Source organism: Aristolochia californica, unplaced genomic scaffold (assembly GCF_029961685.1).
Source record: "Aristolochia californica isolate CCGP_79_NKW_82.1479 unplaced genomic scaffold, dmAriCali1.0.hap1 SCAF_12, whole genome shotgun sequence".
Lineage (NCBI taxonomy): Eukaryota > Viridiplantae > Streptophyta > Magnoliopsida > Piperales > Aristolochiaceae > Aristolochia > Aristolochia californica.
Genome location: NW_027181793.1, coordinates 4,119,494 through 4,142,858, shown reverse-complemented (window position 1 = coordinate 4,142,858; position 23,365 = coordinate 4,119,494). Strand labels below are relative to the sequence as shown.

The window sequence follows — 23,365 nt, the reverse complement described above, 5'->3', positions numbered from 1 at the left end:
TTTGGGGACTCATTCTGTTGGAAAGATTTGAGGGGAAAACTCCTAAATTTCACCCCACTGATCCCGTCTATAACTCCCCCACCCATTCCTCCCATCCCCCCCAAAAAAGACGGTCTCCATTTCCTCCCTCTCCTTGCATCTCAAATCCCCAACCCACCCCTGTTGATACCTTTCGTCCAGGAACCTCCCAATCCCAAAGTCCAAAATATTTCCATACATCTCCCCTCGGATCTGTTCTCGAATGGAAGCAAAGCTCTGCAATCGGCTTTGACGGTGATGACCAAATTTGATAACTGGACAAGCGAAAGCCTTGCTCACTGGTTTTGGAAGAAACTCCAAGCCGATCACCTTCCAAAAATCTCCCGTTTGAGTCCTTGGAAATGGCTAGTCTATTTCAATTCAAGGGAGGAGGCGAAGGCAGTTCTCACCGACAGCTTATGGGAGTTTGAAAATGAACTTTTAGTGTCGGAATGGGAGGAGACCACCAGAAATCTCCCCCTCGGACAGTGGATTATCGTAAAGGGACTTCCAATCGAACTATGGTCAGAGGAGGTCCTGCAATGTATTTTCCACTCCTTCGGACGCATTATTCGTTGGGATGAAGACACATCCGGAAGATTGAAAATGGATGTTGCAAGGGTGTTTGTCGCCCCAAACTCGCGTTGGCCGGCAACATTATTCATGGAGCTAATTTTCAGTAGGGATTTCGTATGGATTGAGGTGGTTTTCGGCGCCATGGAGACTCTGAGGGCACCGGAGCTTCGCCGGACTCAAAAGGGACGATCGGAATCCATCTCTCCCTCTAATCGAGTCAACTCGGTTTATAACTCGTCAGACTTAAGCGAATCAACTTCTCTGCCGAGTTCTGGATCTGACTCGGGTTCAAATTCAAAATCTTGGGGAAGTACTTCGAGACAAGACCCCGTCAGTACCCTGAATAATTTCAGGTCCTGGCGTACCACGCTGCCAAAAAAATTCAGAGTCCCGAGGACTCCAATTTATCTAAGCCAAGTCACAAAGCTGGGTCTGGGCGTAAACATGCAGCAAATGTGGGTCAGAGTCCCGAAAACTCTTATACGAGTACTCCAAACTTTAAAATTAGTGATACGTTGCCCGGTTGCCCGAGAGAGGTCTCCCCGAGGGTTCTGGCACGAGCACTCAGCTGCCGAAGTTAGTTCCAAATTTCGATCCAGTACCGGCTCAGTTTCAAGAAGCCTTTTCAAAAGCTAAGGATAATGGGGTTCAATCGGAAAATTTTCGGCAGTTGTCTGGCTCAAAGCTTCGAGGAGACAATGTTCGGCGTATGTCTGGCTCAAAGCTCCGAGAAGAAAATCCCCGAGCTGCTCCAGCGATACATCCAGGTACGATTCCTGAAAACCTAAGGACTATTTCGATTTCAAATGAGTATTCTACAAGTGATGCTGTCAGACTAAATACAGCCTCGGCTTCAAACGACTCCTCGATCAACTGGCGTAGGCAGAAAGTACACAGAAACAGAGACGGAAGACGGGTGCTCGCCAATATCAAGGCTGTCTTCAAACTTTTCATCAGAAAATTCAGGAAAATCTTCGGAAACCCCCTCTTCTACCTTCCCAAATCCCCAAAACTCTACCTCTTACCAACATGCTTCTATCCCTTCAAACCCAGAAATAACGCAACCTCTTCTGTCCTCCTATTCGGCTACCTCCTTAGCTAATGTTCCAAACTCCCAGATCAATCACTCTCCAACTGGCGCAACCCCCCTTCCTCATAAAAGTCCTCCTGATATCCCTTTCTCCACTTCCAATTGTCTCTGGAGTCCACTTTCTCGGGAACAGCAATAGCAGAAGACTGATCTCGAGTTTGCAGTCATACATTTTCAAACTAGCCCATCTTGTCACTTTATCACCCCAGAACCTCAAACAGAACTGTGCCAAAAGGCACCTCCCAATCATGGCCCATCTATGAGTACTGATAAAATTTCTGGCACCCCGGATTCCCATTGTTCGAGAATTTTTGAATCTTCTAATTTGCCCCCTCAACCTCCCATGGTACCACAAAATTCTCACCATGAGCCTATTCCAACTAATGCTCCACAATTTAATGCCCAAAATTAGGACAATCCAGAAAACTCCCAAACCCCCCTCTCTCCTGGTAGACCTGGCAGGGTGGTCAAGGCACTACAAGTAGAAAGGCACAAATATGATGAAGAAACATGGCAACATATGATGGATTTGGCCCGTCTTATGGGAGCAATTTTCAGAGGCCCGTTGCCTGGAGACAAGAATGTAGCTGGAGTCATCAAGTACGGTACTAAATGATCATCCTCTCCTGGAACGTTCGAGGAATTGGGGCTTTTCGGAAGAGGGGGATGATTTCAAATTTCTTATCTCAATTCAAGCCATCCATTGTGATTCTCCAAGAAACAAAGTGTCAAGAGATGTCTGAAGCTATTGTCAACGAGCTTTGGTCTAACTCTTCAATTAAGTGGGTGGCTGTTAATGCTGAGGGTCTCTCGGGTGGTATTCTAGTCGCTTGGGACTCGACTCTTTTGGATTCCTTGCAAGTGGCTGAAGGTCGCTTCTCTGTGGGTCTACAGTTTAGAGACCTCTCCTCGGGAAAAATTTGGTGTATTGGGGGAGTATATGGTCCGACCAGATATCGTGAGCGTGGATTTTTTTGGGAAGAGCTCAGCAATCTCTTTCAGTCCTGGAGTTTCCCATGGCTTTTCGCTGGGGATTTCAACGCAATTCGCTATTGCAGTGAGAAGAAATCGCCGGCAAATCGCATCTCGGCTTCTATGCGCGGTTTCTCTCATTTTATTGGCGGATGCGGTCTGGATGAGATCCCCCTGTCGGGAAAGAATTATACTTGGTCGAATAACCAACATCAGCCGATTTTATCAAAATTGGATCGATTTTTGGCCTGCACTGAATGGCTGCAACTGTTTGGGAATGTCTCTGGTCGGGTCCTAAACAAGGTGGGATCAGATCACTGGCCAATCATGCTGACCACCTCTTTCGAGAAATGGGGCCCCTCCCCTTTCCGGTTCGAGAATTCATGGTTATCTGCCAAAAATTTTGAAGCTTGTGTAGACGAATGGTGGGCTGAGGGTCCATCTTTGGGCAGGCGAGAGTGGGCCTTTCCCCTAAAGCTTCGGTTCCTTAAACAGAAAATTAAGGAGTGGGCCACAGTGTATCGCACTTCTTTAGCTGCTGAGAAGTCTTCCATTATCTCCCAAATTGCGGACCTTGATTTGGCAGAGGAGCAAAGGTATTTATCTCCAGCGGAGTTCTCTACCCGTATTTCTCTAAACTCAAATCTAAATTTAATCCTCCATCAAGAGAAGGTCCGTTGGAAACAACGTGCCACATTTAAATGGCTCAAGGAGGGAGACGCCAACACAATTTTTTTTCACACAGTGGCTTCAGCTAAGTGAAGGACCAACCGTATTACCTCATTATGTATCAATAATGAGGTAACATCGTGTAGGACTTCGATCACTAATGTGTTGCTCAAGTTTTTCACAGATTTATATACGGAGGAATGCCATTACAGACCAAAAATTCAAAATATTCATTTCTCTAGCCTCTCTCCAGCAGCTGCTTCATTTCTAGAGTTGCCATTTTCACCGGGAGAAGTCGAACGCGCTGTATTAGGCATGGATAGTGATAGGGCGCCAGGCCCTGATGGCTTCAATGGGGATTTCCTTAAAAGATTTTGGCCGCATCTCAAGGGGGATATCATAGCCATGGTTCATGGTTTTTTCAACAACGGGATCACGTTCCATAGTATCGGTGCGTCCTTTATCACTTTGGTTCCGAAGAAAATTAGTGTGGAGAAACCAGAGGATTTCAGGCCCATCAGCCTCGTTTCTAGTGCATACAAGATCATAGCCAGAATTTTGGCTCATCGTCTCAAAACTCTCCTCCCTACAGTAATTCACAAAGGGCAAGGCACTTTCTTGAAAGGTAGAGAGATCCTGGATTCTACTATGGCTGCCCATGAGCTAATTGATCATTTTCAGCGCAATAAGGACCCAAGAATTGCCCTAAAGTTGGACCTTGAAAAGGCTTTTGACAGGGTCAATTGGATTCTATTGGATGAGATCATGGAAAAGATGGGTTTTGGCAACAAATGGAGATTCTGGATCAGAAGTTGTGTGGGTTTAGCATCGTACTCCCTCCTCCTCAACGGCTCAGTATGTGGTTATTTTAAAGGAAGCAGAGGAATTAGACAGGGAGACCCTCTCTCCCTGCTTCTATTCAATATGATTGGGGAATTTCTATCTGCAATGTTCTACTCGGCAGGAAATCTTGGTTGGCTCCCCCCTACTAGTTTCAGTCCAGCTTTTAATATTCCCCTACTTCAGTATGCAGATGATACCATCATTTTTGGAGTCGGAGACATTGATTGTGCAATAAAGATTAAAGCTGTGTTGGGGCTTTTTGAGTTAGCCTCTGGTCAGAAAGTAAACTGGGGAAAGACCTCCCTAATGGGCTTCAATGTTAATCCTGAGGTTCTCACTGAGATGGCAAGTATATTTGGATGCACATTAAGTCAATTACCCGTAACATATCTTGGTCTACCTCTCTTCAATGGGCGTATATGCAGGAGGCTATGGAATCCGGTGGTAGAAAAAATGGAATCCCGATTATCATCATGGAAGGGGCATCTTCTTAGTAAAGCGGGGAGACTCGTTCTCCTAAAGTCATGCATAGCGGGTATCCCAAATTATGCTTTGTCTTTCTTGCCTTGCTCTATTGCTATTTGCAAGATCATGGATAAGTTGAAAAGAAGATTCTTATGGAGGGGATCGAGTGATGCTTTTAAGTACCACCTGGTTAGTTGGGATGATGTTTGCAAGCCAAAGAATATGGGGGGCCTGGGAATCCGGAAATCTAGAGACATGAATCAAGCTTTATTGTTAAAATGGCTATGGAAGTTTAACACTCACTCTTCAAATCTTTGGAAGGAAATGGTTCTCACAAAGCTGGGTAGTGAACCTCATTGGTGGATGTCTGGGGGGAACCGTAGAACCCTATCTCCTATATGGAGAGCGCTGTATCTTCTGCTCCCAAAATTTTAATCTGCAAGTAGATTCTATGCTGGAAATGGTAGATCGCTCAAGTTTTGGGACGACTTGTGGATAGGGCCGGAACCTCTGCAAACTGCTTTCAGAAGTCTTTTCCTTCTCACCACCCGCAGAGAAATATCAGTAGCTGAAGCTTTTGAGGGGGGAGGGATGAGCCTCCATCCTAGAAGGGGGCTCTCGGATAGTGAGGCATTGGAAGCTAGCCGATTATTGGATTTAGTTGCTTTGTTCAAAATTCGTCCTCGGGAGGCTGACAAGCTCATTTGGTGGCCGGACAAAAAGGGGCCTTTCACGGTCTCATCGGCATACGGATTTTTAAACGGAAGTAATTCGGCATGGAGGGAGAATGGGATCAATTTCGTATGGCGTTTATGTGCCCCTCCAAAGGTAAAATTCTTCATGTGGAGTGCCTGTCAAGGTAAAATCCTCTCGGCTGATGTATTGAGAAGAAGAGGCTATCCCTCGGTTGATCCCTTATGTCCATTTTGTAACTCTGAGAACGAAACTATCAGACACATTCTCCTACACTGCATTTTCTCTTGGAATGTGTGGATAAGCATCCTTGGAAAGTTTGAGCTTCAATTCTGCATGGCGGAGGACCTCCTCACTTTTAGTAATTCACTCTTGGGTACCTCTATGCTGCCTCTTGGAAAGATGATGCTCTCTGCCTGTTCCAGTTTCATCCCGTGGGGGCTTTGGAACGAGCGGAATAAAAGAAGATTTGATGCTAAAAGTGAATCGGTAGACCGGGTTGCGGACAGAGTGGTGGGTCACATATCTACTTGGCTTTTAACAAAAAAAGCATTTTCTCCCTATCTGGGTTCCTCCATTCGTGAAAATTGGAGAAACTTGGCTTTGATACACATTGGTAAAAAGCCTCTGGTCATGCAAGAATGGACTCCTCCAGCTCTTGGTTATCTCAAGCTAAATTTTGATGGTTCATCTCTTGGCAACCCTGGTATTTCCGGCTATGGTGGAGTAATTTCAGATCATTCCGGTAATCAGCTCTTCACATATGCGGGCCCCCTTGGAATTTCTGATTCTACGAATGCAGAGTTACAGGCTCTCCTCTCCGATCTTCGTGTTTTCAAAGAAAGATGTAGTGGACCCCTCCAAGTTGAAGGGGATTCGAAAGTGGTGATTGGATGGTGTGAGAGAGTATCTTCTCCTCCGTGGAGACATTGGGATACATTCAATAAAATTTTAGACATTACCTTGATTGTTTCTTGTTGTTGGACCCACATTCCGAGGTCCGCAAATTCAGCGGCAGATGTACTTGCTGGGGAGGGAGCTACCCTACAGTCTCTGGTTGTAAGGGAAATGCCCCCTCAAACTTTGTAACTTTCTTCTGTTTATTAATACATCCTTTTCAAAAAAAATAAAAAAAAATAAATTTACTATAAGGATAAGTTAATTCCAATTTGATGATGAAATTAAAAATTGGGTGCACCTGAGCTTGTATGGACTTAGATCCATACTCTTATTTCCTAATGAAAAGTGTAGTGGAATATACTTTTTTGTGTAGTGTAACCTTATGGAAAGTGTAGAAGGAATCATTAATAAATAGAGTTCTAGAGTATTTGTTGAATATGGTATTAATAAGTAAAAAAAATACATTGTTACAAAAGACTCCCCCCTTGTGTAAAATTGCTAAACTACAATTACTAATACCCCTACATTGAGCATTATGTCAGTTGTCTATTGGTCATAGTTTCTTCTAGAGCCTTCTTCCATAATACCCTTTTCTTTTCTTGCTCCAGCCATCTAGGAACCATAGAAAACTTAGTTATTGTCATGAATTTGAGAAAATGAAACATTGAAAACTATGTAAATCAAAGTCAAGTCTAAAGCAACCACTTGAATCTAATTTTTAAACTTTAAAAGAACAAACTACAAGAAGATTCATAAGCTTCAAGAAGTTTCTTAATCACCACCAAAAAGCTTTGATTAGGTCGAAATTAATCAAAATGTCATGCTTAATCAAACAACCAGCAGCCCTTAGTCAGACTGCGAGCGTATCATTGCCATGAAGAGGATTTATTCAATTTCAGTTTTTTTTCTTCCACATTATATAATGCTTCAGCTGGACTGAGATACAACAAAATAGAGAGGTAATGTATGCCTAAGATGAAATAGAGAGATTTCTGATTCCTCCCAATAGGTGCCGGGACTTCAATGCTATCTTCTTATGTTGTCTTAAAATCTTGTATTCTAAAAACATTTCAGAAGCATTACTTGCAAAAGTTGTTAAGGCAATATCTGGGAAAAAGAATTTCAGAAACCTAAAGATGATCATTGTATGTCTGTCTTTTTGTGGAGAGCGAGCCACTGAAATTTGGCTTCAGGCAATTGGAACATTAGATTAGGCCAGCTCACAGCATTAGTGAATGATTGTTATGTGAAAACAAGAAACAAGGAACTGGGAATATTGAATTAGGGGAATATTGAACCTCTTTAGCCATTCTATTAGCAGTAAGATCGTCTTCTAAATTTCTTGATTTAAGTCTTCTTCAGCACTGTCATATGGCTTGTTCCAGATCCATGTCCTTGCAAAGTGAAAGTCGTCCTCTTCTATGCTTCAAGATACTGATTTCTGAGAAGTCTGTCATGAGGGCAGTGCTTCTTCAAAGACAATCTGCAGATTTTGTTCAGTTCATGATAAATCTGTTGATCATGTTGCATTTACTGCAAGATCTCAATCAAATCTTGCATCATGGTCCTCTTGTAAACAAAATTTCTGGATTCTCATCTCTTGGTTGTGCTTGCATTGCTGTTTTTCATGCTGTTTCTTGATTTTCTTCTAGCCCTATGGCAAACTTCTCCTTCCCCTTCAATAAAATGTCTTCATTTGCTACTAAAAAAAAAAAAAAAAACAAAAAAAGCAAGCTCCACCCGCTTCTAATCCTAGGCCGACACTTTGGCAGCTATCTCTTTCTTCCATCCCTTTGGTCCAGCGGAAGTTAGTGGGTCTTTGACAACAACCACAGTTCTTGGTCTCATGTTCTTAGATCAGTCAATACGGCTGCTGACTCTAGTGCTAAATTGGGTCCCTCCCTTCAATCTCTAGTTGTAAGGAGATGCCTCTCCTCTGGGCAAAAAGTAAGATGGACAAAATCTTCAATTACTGGCTTTAATATCGATCCTAATGTGTTAAATTCCTTGGCGCATTACTTGGGATGTGTTGAATTTATGGAAAAGTGAAATACTTCATTGACATCAATAACTTACTGTAATCAAAGTACATGAACCTCTATTTATAATAGAGGAAGGTAGTAGAGTCTAATTACAATAAAACTACCCTTGTCCCAATTACACCCAAACTCTAACACTTAAGGTAAGTCCTAACATAATTAGGTAACTCAATATTGATAAAAGACAAATATAACTTAAACTAAAACTCTTCTTGGTCGTGACCCTAAGATAAAGATACTTTTGTGAGTCCTTCTTGATCTTCCAAATGATGTGATCAGGATGCCAACTCTTGGTAATCATTGTGGGTCCTACTTCTTATGAGCTTGGGCCCATCTTGTGGCCCTTCCTTGGTCATGTGACCCATCTTATAATAATCTTACATATGTGGGCCTTCTTTGGTCATTTGGGCTTGATCTTATCTTCCAACACTCCCCCTCAAGCTGGGGGTGAGAGTACAACATGAACTCCCAGCTTGTTGCAAATGATGTATAAAATGGCACATCTTCCCATATGCCTTCATTTTCCAACATCCCCTCTCATGCTGTTGCATCCTTCCACGAGACCTTGCGGCATTATAAGTGAGTAAAAATCACTCCTAGCCGGTAAGCCATTGCTTCATACTCTAGTCTTAATGCTGGATGTAGGGCACACTCCACTGCTATCGGTAGTGCGTCTATCGGCATTGCTCTGAAGTGTCCACCACCGTGTCCCTCCACAGGACAACGACTCTCAAGTGGTAGGAGACATAAAAGCCATTACAGGGGGGGGGGACGTGGGATAACATAGATGTAATCATAAGTTCCTCCGTCATGGACTTCCAACCACAAATAATTTTCATCTTTTTGACGGGGATGAAGTTCCTCCATCGTGGACTCCCAACCACAAATAATTATCATCTTTTTGACGGGGTAAAATAAATAATAACATGAGGCCACCTCTTATTCAATAATAATGTCCCCACAGAGACATAATAGCTGCAGCTGAATATAACACGACCATCTTCCAACACATATAACACGAACCAAATAGTAAACTTTGTCAAAGAACCCATGAAATAATCTGATATAAAAATTTCTTCTTTGATGCACAAACTTCATCTTTTGTGCTCCCCTTTCTTGAATATTTTGGTCACATAAATTTATCCACAACATAAGGAATAAAATACCTCTTTCTTGTTGTTGTTCTTCTTCTCCCCCTCAAGCTGGGAGGTAATGGTAGTGATCCCAGCTTGAACCAAGTATCATAGAAGTAGCAATAATCCCTAATAACAGAGATTTGTAAATAAGCCCTCAAACCAGGGAGAAGTGAGATATTTTCTTGATATACTCAAAAAGTGACACAAAACAATTGGCATAAATTCAGATTTTTCAATACAACAGAATACCAGTATGACCTTTGATTCTTCCAATTCAAATATATCTTTCAATATAAATCAGATTGACATGAAATTTTTTCCTTCTGAAAGTAGACTTAAATAAATTTCATCCAAGTATAACATCTCTTCATAAAATATAATTATCAGAAGATAAATAATCTGATAGGTTTCGGTCTCTATCATCTGGCCGAACTAAGTTCTGTTTCTCCTGTTTTTCCAAAACGACCATTGACTCTTCCAAGATAAATATCTCCTTATAAAAAAATCATACCAAGAATTGGTTGAATAGATCAGAAAATAGACTTACTTATCTTTCGTTTGATATATAATTCTCCATATAAAGTTGTCAGAGTGGTTCCGTCCACTCTTGTAGGCGGTAGCTTTCCGCACCTAACAAATCGGTTTGTTGGGTTGTATTGACTAGCCGCTGTCATGGTATCAGAGTTGGGCACGTCGTGTCCCGCATTTGAATCCCGTGAGAGGTGGTCAAGAATGGGCGGGGTGGGTGTCAAAGTGGTTCCGTCCACTCTTTTAGGCGGTAGCTTTCCGCACCTAACAGATCGGTCTTTTGGGTGTATTGGCTAGGCGCTGTCAAAAGTCTCTTTCTTGATAGCATAAAATACCTCGGAAATTGATGCTTTCTGCTGCCATTCGAACCTCTTTTTCAATCTGACCTTTCTTGCTTCAAATATTGATTTCTCTTTGTAGATAACTCAGATAAAAAATTGGTTGAATAGGTAAAAGAATAGACTTACAGATCTTTCTTTTGATATATATTTCTTCATATAAAGTCTAGTTCTTGATAGCAACAAATACCTCGGAAACTGAAGATTGTTGTTGCTGCTCGAACCTTTTTGCAAAATGACCTTCGCTCAATTAAATATCGATATCTCTCTGTCGATAACTCCGATTAGAACAAATCTTTTTGTGAGTCCTTCTTGATCTTCCAACTGATGTGATAAGGATGCCAACTTTTGGTAATCATTGTGGGTCCTACTTCTTATGAGCTTGGGCCCATCTTGTGGGCCTTCCTTGGTCATGTGACCAATCTTATAATAATCTTACATATGTGGGCCTTCCTTGGTCGTTTGGGCTTGATCTTATCTTCCAACAGGATGTAAAATTGCTACACCTCCCTATACATATGTGGGCCTGCCTTTGTCACCTACGTTGCCTTCCAAAAGCTCTTGGCATCCTATTATTGAGTGTTTGGAGGGCCACCTGGCGACTTGGAGAGGAAGATTTTCATCTAAGGTTGGTAAACTGATTCTTATTAAATCTTGTCTGCACAATATTCCTTCTTATTTCCTCTCCCTATATCGATGCCTTGCTTTTGTCTGCAAAAGAATCGAATCGCTCAAAAGGAGATTCCTGTGGGGAGGACCCAACGGTGAAAGGAAATATTGTTTGGTGAAATGGGCAGAGGTATGTAAATAAAAAATTCTTGGACTCGGGATCCGTGATACAACTACCACAAATTCTGCTCTGTTACTTAAAATGGATTTGGAAGTTTAACTTATATCCAAAATTGATTTGGAGGAAATTGGTTGTTGCAAAAGCAAATAAATTAGAAGGTTGGTGGATTGAGGGTGGGCGATGTAATAGGTTGTCCCATATGTGGAAAAAAATTGTAATATTGTTACTTGCTTTAAAAAATGCTATAAAATGTTACACTGGCTCGGGTTTTGTAACACGATTTTGGACTGACTGGTGGACTGGATCTCAGCATCAACATCAGCCTTAACGTGATCTCTAACTTAGCAAGAAATATGGAAGCATCTATCTCAGACCAACAAATTGATTCTGGAGGACGGAATCTAAATCTACGAATGTCACTTTTGGATTTTGAGGCCTTGGTTGCATCCGACCTCATCATCGCTCTCTCTTCGGTAAGTCTAAAAAATGTGCTTGATACTCTTATTTGGATGCCGTGCACGAAAGGTAATTTCTCAACTTCTTCTGCTTACAACTTCTTGAGCTGCCCCAACATTCCAGAAACTAAACATCCTGCTACTATTGCATGGACCTTGCATGCTCTCCCACGTGCTAAACTTTTTATCTGGTCCGTATATACGAACAAAATTCTTACCTAATCCGGAGAGGTACCCATGTCCCAGACCCTCTTTGCCCATTCTGCCAAATTTCTTCAGAAACAGCCACCCATATCCTTTTACATCGCAATTATGCCCATTTTGTATGGACCTACCTCCTTAACAAAATCGGTCTCCAGTACTGTCTCTCTTAAAACCTCTCATCTACCATTCTCTCAGTTACAAATACCAACCTCCCAAAGCTCGAAAAAATATTAATATCTTGCTGTGTTAGGCATATCATTTGGGCATTATGGAAAGAAAGGAATAATCGCAAATTTAATCTAAAATCTATTCCTAGAGATACATTGGTTGAAAAAATTATTGTTCAAGTCACTGTGTGGATCCTTCTACGTAAGGAATTCATAAATCTAAAAGGATCTAACTTTCGAGAGAATTGGCTAACAATTGCTAGCATGTCATATCCACCCTGACCCCCAACTATGACAATTTGGACTCCTCCCTCAATGGGCTATTATAAACTGAATTTTGACGGAAGCGCTCTTGGATGTCCGAGCCCAGCGGGCTTTGGTGGTATTGTTCATGACGAAAATGGTGCTCTTCTTTTTTCCTTTGCTGGACATATTGGAATTTCAGATTCTACTACTGCTGAATTATCTGGATTACTAAATGGATTATGGATCTTCAAAAGTCGTCTTTTTGGGCCCCTTTGCATTGAAGGAGATTCGAAAATCGTCATTAATTGGTGCGCAAAGACAGACGTCCTCCTTGGTGGCATTGGAACATGTTCTATGTTATATATAATTTAATTTCTGCTTTAAATTGTAAATGGAAATATATTCCTAGAGCAGTTAATCATTTAATTGATGCATAGGCTAAATTAGGCGTCTCTCTCCCTCACCCTATTGTGGAGGTAGGCCCTGTTTTGCAAGGTATTGTAATTTCATCTTTTTTTAATTAGCTTATACATCTTCATTAAAAAAAAAGGAGATGCCTCCCTTGATGTATCTTCTTACTTTTTCTTGAAATAAAATCATCACCATTTAAAAAAAAAAACCCAAGTTCTTTAGGGTGCATCATTTGAAAAACAGCCAATAAAATTATTGCTTTGGGTGGCATATAGAAAACTTTTAGCCATTTGTGGGATAAAAAATTGTGGAAACTTGGGAACATTTAATTCATCACAATGAATTGATGTTATTTTTCCTCGTGTACTGCCTCCCAAGATCAATATTTATGGTGGTGCAAGGGGAATGCCAAGGGAGCCGAAACGCACCCCTCCCCTCTCTCCCCCCCCCCCCCTGTTATCCATTTCTCAATAAATTGCTCATCATTCAAAAAAGAAGTGATTCGACTAGTAGCTAAAGGACAGAAAAAGAAACCCTCTTCTTGTCACATCAACATAATATGCATAATTTGTCGTCATTTTCTTCATGACTATTTTTGGATACTATGCTTCCGATGACATTGATATAAAAATTATGGTTGTCAAATGTAGGGGCGGATGTTGGTGGATTTTTTGGCAACCCTGAACCAGAGTTGTTGGTTCGATGGTATCAACTTGGTGCATATTATCCTTTCTTTAGAGGCCATGCTCATCATGACACGAAGAGGCGAGAGCCTTGGTTATTTGGGTGAGATAAATTATCTTTCAAAATGCCAAAAATGGAAAAGAAAGAAGATTTTTTTTTCTTGTAACAGCTATTTCCACTGAATTTTAACCATGTTTTCATTTCACTACAACTTCTCTTTCTTTTATCATTTAGAAACAATCTCAAATTTTCTTCTGTATGGGGTTTACTGGTTTTTATTGTAGACCCAATTGGATTCTGCTGCATCTATATGAGATAGGAATTTCTTTATATCCTTATATGTGAATAATCTTAAAGGTTTTTAGTTGAGCCGAACAAGGATTCAAGTCCCTATGAGTTATTGTACCAATTTTGTTACTTTATCATTATATTTGTGTTAAACGACTTATACCTTCTTCCTGTACTGCATGTGATTATCCTATTGATGTCCATTTTAGCTTTCTGTTTCTTTTTCAATTTTTAATGATAAATGAACATCATATCATTGTTGTGTCACTGAAGTTGTATGAGTGTGAAAAGTCGTAGAAGAATTAGGACTCTTTTATATAGAAGTAGATTTTAATCACAAGTCTTACTTTGTTTCTCACTAGGATTGAAAAATAAGAATCTTGGAGAGATTTAGAAGAGAGATAGAAGAAATTGAGAAGAGAAGAGAGTTTCGGGGAAAACAACAAGGGTTGCGTTGAGATTAGGCTCAAAATTCGAGCTAGTCCCCTCATTATAACATCACTCAAGTAGTTTGATGTATAAGGACAATAATGCCGCTATGTACAATATCCCTTATAACTGGAGGCCCCTTGATCACCTTCACACCAGAATGGGTTTTAGCCAAAGATGGCGGTTTTGGATCAACAATTGCATATCATCCGCTTCTTATTCCCTGCTCATCATTGGTATTGTTTGTGGTCTCTTCAAGGGTCCCGTAGCATCCACAGGGCGACATCCCTATCGTTCAGTTTGTTGACGACACGATATGCTTTGGTGTTGGTACCATAGACCAGGTCAGAAAACGTAGGGCCCTTTTGGGATTATTTGAGGTTTCATTGGGTCAACTGGTAAACTGGAGGAAAACTACCCTCTTTGGTTATCACATCGACCCTGAGATTTTGAGGCATATGGCAGATTTTTTGGGTTGTTTTCTGAGCACTATTTCATCGACATACCTCGGCCTCCCTCTATTCAACAGCAGGCCAAGTGCAAGCCTATGGTTTCCTTTGATTGAAAAGTTTGAGGACCGTTTAGCTACCTGGCGTGGCAAGCTACTCTCCACTGCAGGAAGACTCGCTCTCATGAAATCTTGTCTAGCTGGCATCCCAAATTATTATCTCTCCTTCATTCACTGCCCGGCCTCTGTTTGCAAAAGAATTGATTCCATCAGAAAATGCTTCTTATGGCGAGGATCCGAGGAGTCCTTCCTCTATCATCTTGTCAACTCGAATGTTGCTTGCTTACTGTGGTTACTGGGTGGGCTTGGTGTCCGCCCCACAAAAGAAATGAACCAAGCTTTTCTCCTCAAGTGGATATGGAACTCTAATGCTCAGCGTGCCTCTTGTTGGAAACCCATGGTGGCTTACAAGTTACAATGCTCTCGTCCTTGGTGGTTTGAGGGGGGAGACACATGCACCTATCCCATATGGAGTCTCTCCTTCCCCTACTTGCTCTTTTCAAAAGTGCCACCTCTTTCTATGCAGGTAATGGGCAAAGGCTTTTTTTTTGGTGCGGCAACCGAATCCTTATGGATGCTTTGGTTCTCTCTTTACCATCACTTCTCAGAAATATGCCCTTACTGCGGATGTTTGGCATAACCGTTCCTAGGACTTCCACTTCAAACGGAGTCTTCGGGATAGCAAGGCCAACAACCTGTGTGCACTTCTTGATATTCTTGCTCCTAATTGTGATTCGGGGAAACATACCAGATAAGATTATTTGGAAGCCAAACAAAAGTAGCCTCTTCTAGGTGGCCATTGCATACTCTCACATCAGAGGTTGGACAATCAGCTCCCCTGAGCATGATGCCATTGCTGCATAGAAGCTTTCCACACCAAACAAAATCAAGTTTTCATCTGGACAGCCATTACAGGGAAGGTTCTTACTGCCAACAACCTCCAGATGCAGGGTTTTTCAAGTCCTAATGCGGTCTGCCCTCTCTGTGATACGTGCAATGACTCAGTCCAGCATGTCCGCTTCCATTGCAGCTATTCTTGGAAAGTTTGGATGGGTGTCTTCCAAAAAATCAATGTTCAGCTTGCCATCCCGCAAGACCTAATTGGAACTATCCAAATGGTTAGAGCTCCCCTCTCCCCAAACTTGACAAGATCCTTTTATCTGCCTATCTTGCCCATGTGCCCTGGTGCATTTGGTTAGAGCGCAATAACCGGCGTTTTAATCACAAGTCCAGCAGCATTGATCGTTCTATCGAGCTGGTTGTGGGTTATATTGCTAGCTGGCTTTACTCTCGTCGAGAATTCTCTGCCTAAATGGGGTGCCACTTTGCATCATTTGGCGTATCCTCACCCACATGGCGGGCCCAACAAAGACACCTGGCATTGTTGAATGGTCCCCCCTCCTCTGGACAGCATGAAGCTGAACTTTGACGGGTTTGCTCTACTGATTTTGTCTTATTTCCTCTTCTTTGTTAATATATATATCATTTAAAAAAAAGAAAAGCTGAACTTTGTTTGTAGTGCCTTGGGTTGCCCGGGTCCGGCTGCATTTGGAGGCGTATTCCGCAACTCATCGGGTAAGGCCATCTTATCTTATGCGGGACCTCTGGGTCTTGCTGATTCTACCACCGTTGAAGTTTTTGCTCTCCTCCATGATCTGAATATTTTCAAGGAACAGCTCTCCGGGCATTTATTCATTGAAGGGGACTCTAGCGTCATTATTATTATTATTTTTTTAGTAGAGGTGTAAATGTCATTAAAAGAGAGAAGAGTACAAAACCTGGCTGAAAAGGACCTTCCTCCACAATAAGGTGTTGGAGGGAAACGCCTAATTTATCCTAGGTATCCGCTTGATGATTAGCTGATCTAGGAATGTATTTCCAATTACATTGGAATTGAGAAAATCAATTACAGATATCATAAAACAAATCCCAGTGCCACCAAGGGGGTTTAGAGGACTTCTCACACCAGTTGATAATGATTTTTGAGTCTCCTTCGATGCAAAGAGGGCCCACCAGCCGTTGCTTGAAAAGTTTTAATCCATTATACAGCCCAAAAAGTTCAGCAGTAGTTGAGTCAGATACTCCGATTGGCCCAGCAAAGGAGAAAAAAAGATTTCCATTTTTGTCATGGATAACTCCCCCATATCCGGCAGGCCCTGGGCAGCAAAATGCGTTACCGTCAAAATTTAATTTGAAGTGTCCCATCGGAGGAGGGGACCAAGTTTCCATAGTCGGGTGGGGGGGGGGGGAGGGGTCCCATCGGAGGAGGGGACCAAGTTTCCAAAGTCGGGGGGGGTGGGGGGGGGGGGGGGGGATGGGTATGACATTTCAGCTACCAGCCGCCAGTTTCCTCATAAGTTGGAGCCTTTGAAAATTTGAAATTCTTTACGTATGAGTATCCATGTGGAAACTTGGCTTACAATTCTTTCAATCAGAATGTTACTAGGAAGAGATTTTATATTGAATTTTTTATTATTTATTTTTTTCCATAAGGCCCAGATGATATGACCAATGCAGCAAGAAATAAGTAATTTTCCGAGCTTAGGGTGATGAACATTAGTAACAGTGAGGATTGTGGATGAGAGATTCTGAGAAGGGCAATATTGTAAACCGATTTTGTTGAGGAGGCTGGTCCAGACAGTGTGGGCATAGTTGCAATGTAACAAGATGTGGACAGCAGTTTCGGGAGAGGTTTGGCAGAAGGGGCATAGGGGGTCCTGAACAGGAGTTCCCCGACGGATTAAGGAATCGGATGTGAGTATTTTGTTTCGGCATGCACTCCAGATAAAGAACTTCACTTGAGGAGGCGCGAGTAAGGATCCACACAATGGCTGCGGGTCGGTAGGTTTGAGGAGAGTAGAGGGAAAGCAAGAAGTTGTAAGCTGAGGTAGTAGAAAGGGTACCTTGTCGGCATGGAGTCTAGATGCGTGAGTCAGGTACATTTATGAGCCGTACCGACGATAGACAGGTGATAAGGTCAGAAGCTTCTAGTGCTTCAACATCTGACAACGCTATTTGAAGATTTAAGTTCCATTCATCGAAATTTGTCCTTTGGTCAGAAATGGTCACATCCTTATTTCTTGCCAAGGAAAAGATTTGCCAATGGCTGATATTGACGCTGCTTGGCCCCACCCACCAATCTGACCAGAATTTTGTCAGACATCCCGTACCAGTGTAGCATTGACTGCTTTTTTGAATTTAGGCAACATTTTTACAATCTTTTTCCACACGGGAGATAACTTATTATATCTTCCACCTGCTGTACACCACCCCAGTAACTTTGTTTGCTTTAGTAGCAACAATAGTCCATCAGATCAAATCAGGTTGCCTGTTAAATTTCTAGATCCATTCAAGTAACAATGCAGAGTTTGTTGTTGCAGTATCTTGGATCCCAAGGCCTCCCATGACAATTGGTTTACATACCTCAACTAATTTTACAAGGCTGTACTTTCTTTCACCGTTTGGCCCACCCCACATAAATCTTCTTTTTAGGAATTCAATTATTTTTCGAACTGAGGCAGGGCAACGGTATAAGGAAAGGAAATAAGAAGGAATATCGTGGAGGCAAGATTTGATAAGGACAAGTTTTCTTGCTTTGGACAAAAATCTTCCTCTCCAGGAAGCCAAACGGCCTTCAAGATGCTCAGTGACAGGGTGCCAAGCACTTTTGGAGGGAAGAACAGGTGACAGTGGAAGTCCCAAATATGTACAAGGAGGAGATGCAATTTTAAATCCCAAATAACTAGCCATAGAATTTAGAACCGAGGGGTCAATATTGAACCCAATTATGGATGATTTTGACCAGCTTGCCTTTTGCCCAGAAGAGAGTTCAAATAAGTTGAGCAGAGCTTTTATATGGGAGTGTTGGTTCATTGTACCTTTGCCAAAGAGTATGGTATCATCAACGTACTGTAGAAGTGCAATATCTTGATTGGGATTATTTGAGATGGGGTTTAGCCAACCCGATCTTTTAGCAAAATGGACCATCGATGCTAGGTGTTCAGCAATGAGATCAAGGAGAAAGGGAGAAAGAGGGTCCCCTTGCCTTATTCCTCTAGTTGAGTTGAAAAAACCCACACGGTTTTCCGTTAATAAGGATAGAGTATGATGCGGTAGATAAGCAATTTCTCATATAAAATTTCCACCTGGTCCCAAAACCCATTTTGTCAAAGAGGTAATCGATTAATTTCTTGTTTCCACGGTCTAAGGCTTTTTCAAAGTCAAGTTTCAAGACAAATCTGGGTAGATTGGATTTTTTGAAAGAGTCTAGGAGTTCGTGAGCGAGCAAATGAACTTTGATAGGCGTTAATGATTTTGGGGAGGTGGGGCCCTAAGACGGTTTGCGAGTAGTCGACCAATGATTTTGTAGTAGCTGGTGATGAGGCTTATTGGTCTAAAATCTTGAGGAAGGGCAGAGTTGGATTTTTTTGGGATTAAGGCAATGAAGGAGGCACCCACAGCCTTGTGAGTGATGCAGATTTGGTGAAAATTTTGGACAAATGCATACACATCCGACTTGATTATGTCCCATAATTTGTGGTAGAACTCACCATTGAAACCATCAGGTCCAGGAGCTTCGTCTTTTGGAAGGTCAAGGGAAGCAAAATCAATTTCTTCGGTGCTGAATGGCCGTTCCAAATTTTTCGCGTTAGAAGGTGAGATACGTAGATAGTCGAGCTGGAACAGTGTGGGCCGGTTGTAATGTTCCTCTTAATAGAGATCTGAGAAGAACTTGACAAGAAGATTGGATATAGAGGGATCTATCTATGATCACTTGGTCTCCATGACAAAGAGAAGTGATATGGTTAGCCCTCTGCCTGGCCGAGGCAATGACATGGAAGAATTTTGAATTTCCACCTCCCTCGGCCAGCCAGTGGAATCTTACTCTATCGTTGTTATTAGCTGGGGATCAGGATCGGCTTCCCCCCTTGGCGCTATTGGCCTACCTGCATTTCATTTTCAACATTGTATCTGCTATTTCTTGCTCTTGGAACCATGTAATCTGATTGAAAAATTCTTTTGCCGACAAATTATCTAAGTTTGGGACCTCCCTCCAATCTCTCACTGTTTGGGACCCCCACCCCCCTCCCCTGATGTAAAGTGCATGATTAAATATGTTTTACTTCCTCAATTCTTTCCAAGTCACTCCCATATTACAATATCATTAGAATACACGACTGATACAACAATACCAGTGTTCCTTTTTAGCACTGTTGAATTTATGGGAAAGAGAAAAACTTCATTGACTTGATGTAGTCTGAGTACAAAAACCCCTATTTATAATAGGGGAAAGCAGTAGAGTCCAATTACAATTAAACTACCCTTGTCCCAATTACTCCCAAACTCTAACACTTAAAGATAAGGCCTAACATGATTAAATAACTCAACATAAATAGAAGACTAACATAACTAAAACACCTTTAAACTGAGACACTTCTGTGAGACCTCTTTTTGTGAGACTCATGTAAAACTCCACCATATTTGTTTTGGCTCAATGAGACTTCTTACTGTGAGAGTCCTGTAAGAGCCTTCCATATCTTCTCTTCAACACTCCACCTTAAGCTGCGAGGTAATGGCAATGATCCCAACTTGAACCAAATAACATAGTTGTAATAATAAGTTCCTCCATCACGGTGTCCCAACACCAGGCACCAACTCTCAAAGGTAGAAATGGGTGATAAAACATAAATCAAAATCAAACTCAAATGATTTCGAACAAATATAGTGATAGTAATCACTAAAGTGGGTAATGGTTGTCATTCACAAGACGGCGATAAAAGGCCCACAAGTACCAATAAAAAGTCTCAATACACTTAAAACACCCATATAAATAAAATGGTCCAACCAAAGTAATGCTTCAAAAGGGTTTGGCCAAAGGGGTAAGTGAGATTTAAATAAAGGATGGTAGGAGTAAGTCTTCCAAATAACAATAACATGATAATGGGAATCAATGGAAGATAAGATGACGGGGCCACAATGTTCTTTAATCAAATCTTCATCAGGATAACTAATGCTGATAATAGTTAGCAACCGACGAGTCCTTCTTTCATAATAATGTCTCAGTGAAAGAGACACAATAGTAACAATGGATATGGGCCAATGCCCATATAACATGTACCGAATAATGAAAGTCCTTAATAAGGACACATGAAATTATCCGGTGCGAGTCCATCCCTGAGTAAGGAAACTTTAATACTTATGATATCAATTTCTCCAAAAATATAGCTCAAAATCACAAACGGTTTCTTGATCAAGAAACTAGACTCAAATATCTTTAATTTGATATCAAATTTGACATAAAAATATTCGTTCTTGAATCTTTTATGATCTCTTGATTCTCTTTATTTTGTATAAAGACCCTTACTGACCCCAATGCGAATATCTCCTTAAATATAGATCAGATTGACATGAAATTTCCTCCTTTTGAACTTGACTTCAATACCTTTCATCCAGGTATAATTTATGTTCATAAAATATACTTCTTTTGAGAAAAATAATTTGATAGATTTTGGAATCTATAATCTGGCCGAACTAAGTACTCTTTCTTCTTTTGCCAACGACCATTGACTCTTCAAAGATCGATATCTCCATCTAGAAAGTTTAGATTGAGAATTGGTTGTATAATTAAGAAAACAGACCTATAGGTCTTTCTTTGAATAGATAATTCTCCCTGTAAAGTCTCGTTCTTGATGTAATAAGCTGGCTCGAAAGTTGAAGCTTTCTGCTGCTGCTCAAACCTCTCTTGCAATCTGTCATTTGTTGCTTCAAATATCAATTTCTCTTTGCAGAAAACTCCGATTGCCAAACTTCGTTTTGCGTTGAAAATTAGACTTGAATGTCTTTCCATCAATATACAATATGCAATATGAAAAACTTAGAATAGAGGTTAAAACGCAAAGAAAACAATAGGTATAAGGACTGAAAAGAGAGAAAAAAGATGGATACAAACCTAAACTGCTAGAGACAATAGATCAGAAAAGGATCACATTATCTTTGTCGGTTGACCAAGTCAACTCACAGAACCTGGCTCTGACACCAAGTTGAATTTATGGAAAAGAGAAAAACATCATTGACTTAATGTAATTTGAGTACAAGAACCCCTATTTATAATAGAGGAAAGTGGGAGAGTTCAATTACAATTAAACTACTCTTGTCCCAATTACACCCATACTCTAACAATTAAAGATAAGTCCTAGCATAATTAAATAACTCGACATAAATAGAAGAATAACATAACTAAAACACCTTTAAACTGAGACTCTTCTGTGAGACTCCAATTAAAATTCCACCATATTAGTTCTGGCTCTGTGAGACTTCTTACTGTGAGAGTCCTATAAGAGCCTTCCATATCTTCTCTTCAACAAGCACAAACATAGAGTGATTACGATGACTTCTATGGAACCCAAAATTTACCACCATATTGCTGAATTTTTTTAACTATGCTCTAGAACTTTGTTTAAGCCCATAGATAGCTTTCTTCAACCAACACACTTTCACCGTCTCCCCTTGAGCAACATACTCAAGAGGTTGTTTGATATACACTTCCTCCTATAAGTTGCCATACAAAAATGCATTTTTGACATCCAACTGACATAACAACCAACCTTGGTTGACTTCCACCAAAATCAAAATACGAACCGAAGTGAGTCTAGCCACAAGAGATAATTTTTTCAATACGCCAACTCTGTATGCCTTGGCTACCAATATAGCTATATATCAGTGAATAGTTCCATTAGCTTTATATTTATTGGTAGTGTTAAGTTGGGTCCAAGGCCCATCCCAAAATGACTAGCGAACTTAGGAAACCTCTTTCCCAGCTAATAAACTCAAGATCTTTGTAATCACTAATCCATGTGAGACTATTCCTTAACACTCCCCCTCACATGTAGGCCCTCTTTTGTGGCTCTACAAGTGGATAATTTTAGGTGTAGGCCCTCTTTTGTGGCTCTACAAGTGGATAATTTAGGTGTAGGTCCTCTTTTGTGGCTCTACAAGTGGATAGTTTTAGGTGTAAGCCCTCTATTGTGGCTCTACAAATGAATAATTTAGGTATAGGCCCTCTTTTGTGGCTCTATAAGTGAATAACTTAGGTGTAGGCCCTCTTTTGTGGCTCTATAAGTGAATAACTTAGGTGTAGGCCCTCTTTTGTGGCTCTACAAGTGGATAATTTAGGTGTAGGCCCTCTTTTGTGGCTCTACAAATGGATTGGCGTCAACTTGACTTTCAAAGGACCACTTCCTTATTTTGTGCTTGATTTTTTTTATGTAAAACACAATATTCTATTCTTGATTTTCCAAGAACAATCATCCAACTCATGGCTCTCAAAAACTTCTCCAACAAATCACAAAATCGAGTAGAGTTCTTCAAACAACTCAGTTAATGGAGAAGCTTAGCATGGGGGTTAAGTAATTAGATTTCTGAAATCCAATGGATAAAAAACTACTCATAATAGGCTCAAGAACATTTTTCTTCATTAGGAAAATCTTGTTCCCACAAAATTATAACTTTTTATGCAGAAAATATCAACATGAACCGATTTTCAGCCAAGAACTTTCAAACTGACAAAACTGCCTTGGTAAACTTCTTCTAATCCGAGATGCATAACACTCAATAATTTCATAAGATGAAGACAACAATAAAATCATCTCCGAACCATCTTCTAAAGATCCAAAAACCAAGAGCATGAAGTAATAATAACAAGAATGAAAAACTTATCTCACAAGCTTCAACCTTGCTTCAAAAAGAGCCTTCTATGAGTAGCTTTGATCATAACTTCTTAGAGCATTCCTTTGATGTGGGGATCCTAAATTTGAATTTAGGACCCCATGATTGAAACCTCGAGCAAGATGAGAGAGGGAGAAAAAAAAAGAGCAAAGAGAGAGAGAGAAAGAGAGCTCGGGTCGAGAGGAGAGAAGA

At 40.9% G+C, this 23,365-nt stretch overlaps 1 protein-coding gene across 1 annotated transcript in view; it reads left to right on the top strand.

Moving 5' to 3' along the window:
• The window catches only part of LOC137945910 (probable glucan 1,3-alpha-glucosidase), a 76,734-nt gene that overhangs the window by 28,798 nt on the left and 24,571 nt on the right, over positions 1–23,365 (top strand). Inside the window, exon 3 of the mRNA XM_068791999.1 lies at positions 13,191–13,326. Coding sequence (XP_068648100.1) covers positions 13,191–13,326 — 136 coding nt within the window. The remainder of the gene's footprint in view (positions 1–13,190; positions 13,327–23,365) is intronic.